The sequence below is a fragment of the Cyprinodon tularosa genome, unplaced genomic scaffold, assembly GCF_016077235.1.
Source record: "Cyprinodon tularosa strain WSP-4 unplaced genomic scaffold, ASM1607723v1 ctg449, whole genome shotgun sequence".
NCBI lineage: Eukaryota > Metazoa > Chordata > Actinopteri > Cyprinodontiformes > Cyprinodontidae > Cyprinodon > Cyprinodon tularosa.
The window spans coordinates 522,258-529,879 of record NW_024039173.1 but is presented as its reverse complement, the minus strand read 5'-3'; the positions used below and the strand labels follow the sequence as shown (position 1 = coordinate 529,879).

Genomic DNA, 7,622 nt, shown 5'->3' with positions numbered 1-7,622 from the left:
CCATCCCACTTAAGTCGTATTATTTTCAGACAATTTTATGCATATCTCTAAATTTATGCTTGAAACTATGGGGCTGATGCAGTAATATTGTTGGTGCCTCGGATAAAATAGATAAAAAGCTTATAAAGTAATTCAACATGTTTTACAGAAGCAAAAAATGTGTGTTGGGAGAAAATTTATTGTGAAACAGGGATCCATTTATCTAACCTGACTCTGCCAGATGGATTTGCTCCGCATATCCATCTGGAAACCTTCCGTTGAAGTAATTTTGGGAAGGGGCGAAAATACTGGTTAGCTGATTGGCCTATGTTGGTGATAGACGGGCCAAATAAACCAATCAGATCAACGAAGCATATGACGTAACAGAGCGACGACGAAAACACAACCACAAGCCAGGCACAAGCCAATTGATAGATCAAACTCTTGCCGAAACCAGCCGGGAGAAGAGCAAAAACATCTTTTCCTCTAAAAAAAAGCCTCCAGAGCAGTGTTTTGCTCTTCTTTCAGTGAAGAAATACTCTATAATTCCGATAAAACTTGCTCGATAGCCACGCTAACGCTAGTTTCATCAGCTGAAGCCGCCATGTTCTTTAGACTGAACTGTCGCGCTTCTCGTTGCGTCACACCTCAACCCGCCTCAAAGCCAACGCTGATTGGACGTTCGTTTGGTGGACGGCTCCAAATTTTCTTTAACAGAGAGTCTCCAGACTGATCTGCGAGTGAAACCTTGAAAGCTCGCGAGATCAGGATGGTCTCACGAGGCTACCATTTATCTGGTTGCTCCTAAAAAATGGGAAAGACAAGAGCTCTATCAGGTGGAATGGGCCAAAAATACAGCAAATAACCTTTTGGAAAAAGAACAAAATATTTTATTCAAATCATACCATTTAGTTGTCTTATTTAATCGCACTATATAGCAAATATATATAGTATGAATGAATAAACTTTTGAAAAATATAATGCAACCGTTTTTGGCATTTACTTAATCATATTTTCATGTTAGCATGGTAGGTACTTAAAAAATGTGTTAAAGTCACTAAATATGATTAAGTCAATGTCAAAAGTGGTTGCATTATTTTTTCAGTGAAAGGGGTGAGAATTATCATAGGATTGTATTTAAGAAAGTCTTGTTTTTGGCCCAAGAAGTTGTTTGTCTTCTGGTTTAGCTAGCTTAGCAGTGATGCTACTGCTAAAGTCAAACATGCTAGCAAGCTAAGCCTGTTAGTGCTAAGGCTGTTGTTGCATTCTATCTTAATAGGATGAATTTAAACACTTATTCACAAGGTTAATAATGTCTTAACATGTTGGACAATGATGAGATTATGAGGCAAAATAGTGAAGGTTGTAAGAAGGACTGAGCTATCTGTGGCTATCACGTTTCCCTTGCCAATGCTAAATATAATTCAAGTACATGTTTTCAAGTTTCCCCATTTATAAAAATGTTTATACGGTACAAGTAAATATCCCAAGTTTATCAGCTCATAGATACAAGAATACTAGCAGTTTACTAAACAATATACTACATTCGCCCACATTATGTGTTCTTTAAAGTATATTCAAAGTAGTCCTCCAGGTATACTTTTAGTTTAATCAGTAGAAACTTTGAATTCTACTTTTAGATTATAAAAGTATATTTTATTTTGAATTACTCTTACAGTAGTCTGGCATTGCTTGTCATAAACTTTCAACACTATTTTTTTGTTTTGTAGCAAGCAAACTGTGTAGTATAGGAGAAATAAAATTGGCCGGACAATATTTATATATATACAATATAAATATTTAAATACAAATAACATTCAAGTAAGACTTCAACTCAGCTCATGTTAATTAAACCAAAGTTAAAAATAAGTGATACAAATAGATTCATGTACTTAATTTTTGGTGCAAGTGTTTTTTCATGGGGGCAACAAATATAATAGCGACAAATAAAAAAAAAGTTAGGATAAGAGTGCATCAATAAACGAGCTGCAAGACCAAGGTTGCAGACTCCTGATCCAACAAATGAAAACTGTGGTTGTAACTTAATATGGCTGAAGCCTAAGTGAACCAGAAGTAGTATGGCTGGTTTAAAAGTCTAAAACCTTCGCAATTAGCCTATTATTTTTGTTGCTTCATTTCTTTCTTATCATTCTTCTCACATCCTGTATTCCATCTTTGATTCTATAAAACTTGCTTGTGTTAAAGAAAGACTTCAGCACTTAAACCAAACATCTTTTTTACTCAGTCGTATTTGGTATTGACCAATGATAGCATATAAATTTTAGCTTACATTAAGGCCAGTCCAACCTTTAATGAGCTTCTCTTGTTTAGACATATTTTTTATTTCAATTAAATAGGCTTGAAAAGTAACATGATGATTTTATTTAAATGCTTTTTTGGGACAAAATCATTTTGAAACTTCGTTATAATATAATAAGTGTTTTTCAGTGGGTCCATTATAAAGATTTGATTTTATTTAATTCACCTTGTTTCTACTCGGAACAAAGCCAGAATGAAAACTGTGCTTATTTTAAGTCCAGTTTTATTGGTTAATTTCTTTTTTTCTATTAGGTGACTCCAGAGAGAACTGCCAGAGATGAGGTGTTGTGGTTAAACTCAAGCATCCCCTGCGAGGGGATACATTTCAGTTTTTCTCAGCTTGACCATTTTCTGCAGACTCAAGAGTTTCTTGAAATCACAGCGATGCCTCTTCAAACAGAAGCCTATTTTTAGTCCAACACATGTCTCTGACCTGATTCTGTCACTGCAGCTGTGACTTAGTGGTGGGCTGAGTGTCGGACTACTCTTAGAGCATCACTGTCCAGGTCTCCTGAGTGGGTCACTCAGCTCAATATGCATGTGAGGCCTGCTTTGTGTTGCAATTTTTTCTATTTTCTTACTGCAAGGCCGGATGCTGCTACACTGCCATCTGCTGGCTATTCCTGCTCAGTGTTTCTAAGAAGTAAAAAAGCTTCCTGAGAATCACTGCAGCCCTTTGCCCCTGTTTACCTTTCCCTTATATTCCTGTCATTCTGTTTATCCTGCCTGGATCAACACAGCGAATTCCCCGGAGAGAATCATTGCCCAAAGAATTCAGAGAAGTAGTATTAACAAATGCTGAGGAATCACACCAACAAGGCAGAGTCAGATTCATATTTATTTACAAAACACATTTAAAATAACCCTGGGAACTTTTTTTACCCAAACCCAGAGAGGTTACCTTAAGAAGAATGGAGTGATGAGAGTTTTTGACCGATCTCATGTAAAGTGCGTGATAAGGGGGCTTATTTCTCTGGTAGTATAATGTGTTCATATTTGATTCCCTTTAGCGTTTCACTGCTTTGTGTTTTCATCGCCGTCTTTTCCTTCCGTCCAGGCAAGAATCCGAAGGACCGTCTGGTTGAAGTCCTCCGGCTGATCAGCAAACACGTAATGACCTGCGCCTCGGATCACCTGATGATTACAAACACAGAAATTGATTCTGACATAAAGTTTGAAACCTTCCTTGACCTTTTTCTCTGCTGCGAACAGAACAGCAGCAGTGGGGGAAATAAAATCGTTTAAAGGGACCTACGATGATTTCTACGTCTGGTCTGGTTTTCTTCAACGCACATCCAGAGTTGCTGTCGATGCTGGATCGAGACCCATAAATGAAGGAGATGGGAATATCAGCTCTGACCCCATTGATCCGCTCCAGCATCGGCCTCTTGGCCCATCCGTAAGGAATGGTCATGTTCCTAAAGGCCGTCTCTCCACTGACACACAGAAGGATCATATAAGGGGTTGATGAGAGCTTAAAGGGCTGTGTGGGGCTGGAGGGGTGTTTCACCTGGGTGTCTGGGCGTTGAGATGGTAGATGTAGTCGGAGACGGTGTTGTCATCAAACACAGAGGAGTATTTCTGCTTGAAATCTGAGCGGATTGTTTGGACCAACATCGGACCTGAAGGAGGAGTCATTCAATGCTTGAAAATTAGCAGGAGGAAGTAATTTTAATCTGTTCAACATGGTCTTCTCTAAAAGATTTCTGGCTATATTCAGATAAAAAAAGAAAAAACTCAAAACAAACCCTTGTTTTGTCTAATTCTAATTTAATTGTTATGACAGTGGGAGTCTTAGAGGCAGGATTCAGGCTTTTTTTTTTTTTTTTGCTTTGCACATTCTTTCCCAAGGGTAAACTTCCTGGGACGTCCATTTCTGGGAAAACCAGGGACAGTCCAGAATGGTTTCCACCCGTGAAAAAGCTGTCAAACAGCGGAATAATGGATTCTACATTGTTCAGAAATAGGCTTGTTTTCCTTTTTTCCCATAAAAACAAAAAGAAAATAGCCTTATGGCCTCCCCACTGCGACTAATGTTAAAAAGATCTTCTTTAAAGTTATTTCCAATTTCTTTCTGAGTTTCCATTATGCTAACTATCACCTTTATGATTCTGACCAAAAACTAAAAAATGTCACAATTAAAAAGTTGCATAGACTTTTTATCATAAACCAAAATAAATTGCAGAATTTTTAAAACTTTTTTCTTTATTTTGGTTTTGCTTTTGCTGTTACCTTATTATAATAAGCTATATGGCTTTAAATATTTAACTACCATTTTAAGACCAGCTAAGGTTATGTTGTAACTGTTATGCCACTTAAACTGTAATAATTAAAGAGTTTTTGTATAAAAATGTTGATGTGATCACCTGCAGCTTTTTAATATGTAATATTTTTGTTAATGTGTGTGTTCTGACCCAGAGGCCCAGCCAGCCTGAGACCGGCCAGAGGGTTGAATGGGCTCATGATGGCACCGATGGCTCTGATCCACACTGGGATGGAGTAGTGGTTAGGGTTCTCTGGCCGGGCAGGGAATCCCCACGGTTCCACCAGCAGCAGATGCTTCACCCTGCGGATGTAGAAATCCTGTAGTTAGATCAGAAATGTATAGAGTCCAGTTTATGTCAGTGTTGTAACAAAGCACCTGTTTGGGAACTTGAGCGCGTAAGCAGCAGAAAGATATCCTCCCAGGTTGTGTCCCAGCAGAACCATCTCATCCAGGCCCACCTTCTCCCTCCACTCCTCCAAGGACAAAACAAACTCCTCCTCGGCCTCTTCGGGGTCGGTGCTGAACTGGGGGCGGCTGCTCCTTCCAAAGCCCAACAAGTCCAGGGCGTAGACGGGTCCGCAGCTGGACAGGGCGTCCAGGTTCTGGGCCCAAAGCCCGAGGCCGCCCCCAAACCCATGCAGCAGAACCAAAGGAGTCCTGGTTGGCTGTGGGAGTGACGTTGAGTTGGGATGCAGGTGTGTGGAGAAGGCGATGGTCCACAGATAGTTACTGTTGGATATGCGGATGTGCTGCCTTGAATAGGGTCGCTTCACAGCTTCGGCAGAGAGAAGGGACAATAAGATGTGGGGAAAAGTAGTGGGAAATAAAAGTTTGTTCTTTTTTCTTTCTTACTCTTTAACATTTTTTCCTCTGCATCTTTAAGCTGAGTTGGAGATGTGGGGCACCAGGAAGGCAGCCAGTTTAGAATCCACGAACTGAAGTTCAGTCAATAAACAGGCAGCCCAGCAGGCAGACAGGAGAGTACGCACAAACAGAAACCATACATTGAACTTTGGCCATGTATCTTTTGCTATCAGTGCTCCCTGGTTATCTCTGGACAAGAAAAACCTTAACAACATCAAGCAAGTCACAATATGAAGCCCAGAAACTTCTCTGTGGGTTATCTAAAACACTTTTAACTGTACAGTTTTTAATAAATTTTAATTTTACATTGAATTTCTTAGGTGAACATGATGTAGTAAAATATCACTGAATGAATAACAATAAACTAGTGCTGTCAAAATTATCGCGTTATTAACGCGTTAACGCGAGGCCATTTTAACGGCGATAATTTTTTTAACGTGAGATTAACGCTATGTGGTTTTATGGTACAATTTTCCAAGTACATCCCGCTGCAGCCTGCGGGAAGGCGGGGCTATTTTCCCCCAGTCTATGCATTTCTCATTGGCTTCAAGAGCGGAGCTCCTCAAGGAAAAAAGACGCTGATACACTGGGTGACGCTAGTGCCTTTTCTTTAAGCCCCACAACCAACAAACAAGTTGAGTGTCTGGTAACTAGTAGCAACCTGAAATACGCTGAGAAAACAGATTACTGAGGTGAAATGGAATCTGCTACGGCACTCTTGTCGGTATCGTGTGTGTGTGTGGGTGGGTGTGTCTGTGTGTGGGTGAGTGGGTGTGTGTGTGTTCTCATTTTTGTTAAGAGGCTGAAAAGTAACTTTCTAGAGCATAGACTACCTTCATCTAGTGATGTCGGTCTATTGATTTTGATGTATTGATTGAAAATTGTTCATTATTATCTTGGTTAATTAACATCTAATGTTAACTCTACTAAATTTTATAGCAGTAGGGTAAAATGCTTGTCTTTGTTCAAAAGACTGTATTAACTGTAAAGACTGTCTTTTACATCAGCCTGTTTTCAGGGCCTTTTTTTTTGGCTACATATTTGTTATTTTTTGCTACATGCCTCCCCATCTTCTTGCCATATGTTTCTATGGCATAAATCAGTATCTGTGACCTGTCTTCATTTTAAAAAAAGAACATTGGCACAAACCTAGCCTGTATGTATTTTTTTGTATGTCATCGAGAGTATTTAAATGATTTTCAATCAGGAAAAAAAATGTGCGATTAAAATGCGATTAATCGCGAGTTAACTCAGGCATTGATGCGATTAATCGCGATTAAAAAATTTAATCGATTGACAGCACTACAATAAACCTTACTTTTCAAGTCAGTATACACATTAAATGCTACAACGACCTGCCATATTTACCCAAAGTAAACATCTAGAACAGTAAAAGCAAACAAATGGGGAGTTATTTAAAGAAAATAAGTTTAAACAAGTGTAAAATTTGCCATAAAGGATCATCAGGCAACCCAGGGATATTGTGTCACAAAAAAATCACTTATAGATGATAAACTGCTATTTAAAGAAGGCTGAAAAATAGTTCCTGTGACAAATTATAATAAGGTTTATATATAAACTAAGACTTGTCATGGGGTCAGAGTTGAGCTGAAGGAGCAATGCCGGCAAAAAAAAACAAAACAAACAAACACAACATTTAGTTTATATAGTGTAGGTTCTACTTTTATAGCAGCGATATTTACTCACTTTGTAGAAATGAATAAAAAACCCAGAATGGATAAAATAAACAAAACTAACCTCTGTTCAGTAGGAGGATGAACCTCCTCCGACATCCTCCGCATCTTGTATTATCGGTCTGACAAACTGCGGTCACGCGAAGCAGCTGTACTGTCCAAAGTTACTGTGATGCATTCAGGTACCTAGTTAAAAAGTTCGGAGTTGATGAGCAGCCCAACCTGACTGTATTATACTATACTAACAGAAAAACGGGCCTATTATACTCCGTAATATGGAAGATGATTATGGCCACTGAAAAATTTTTAAAAAGTTAACTGATTTTAAAATTTTATTTCAGTTTAATATGAGAAAAAAGTCAGAATTCTGACATTAATCTTAGAATTCTGACCGAATTCTGACAGCTAACAAACATGTTAGCATCAAGCCGTAGCCACATCTGTTAACTCTCTTGTTTTAATCAGTTTCTGCTCTTCCATTAATGAAATAGCATCACCGG

General features: G+C 38.7%; 1 protein-coding gene across 1 annotated transcript; it reads right to left on the bottom strand.

Moving 5' to 3' along the window:
• Nucleotides 1–3,117: 3,117 nt before the first annotated feature.
• LOC119793275 (1-acylglycerol-3-phosphate O-acyltransferase ABHD5-like) lies at nucleotides 3,118–7,297 on the bottom strand. The gene is made up of 7 exons (XM_038300364.1): nucleotides 7,187–7,297; nucleotides 5,417–5,499; nucleotides 4,940–5,339; nucleotides 4,713–4,864; nucleotides 3,809–3,920; nucleotides 3,554–3,734; nucleotides 3,118–3,432 (listed from the first exon to the last, which is right to left on the bottom strand). The coding sequence occupies exons 1-7, from the start codon at nucleotides 7,228–7,230 to the stop codon at nucleotides 3,313–3,315; spliced, it is 1,092 nt and encodes a 363-aa protein (XP_038156292.1). The 5' UTR covers nucleotides 7,231–7,297; the 3' UTR covers nucleotides 3,118–3,312.
• Nucleotides 7,298–7,622: the final 325 nt, after the last annotated feature.

Coding starts and splice junctions, on each gene's coding strand:
- LOC119793275 (XM_038300364.1), bottom strand. CDS start 7,230: ATGCGGAGGATGTCGGAGGAGGTTCATCCTCCTACTGAACAGAG. Junction 5,340..5,416: donor AGAGGAAAAAATGTTAAAGA/GTAAGAAAGAAA, acceptor TCTCTGCCGAAG/CTGTGAAGCGACCCTATTCA. Junction 3,735..3,808: donor CTCAACGCCCAGACACCCAG/GTGAAACACCCC, acceptor TCTGTGTGTCAG/TGGAGAGACGGCCTTTAGGA.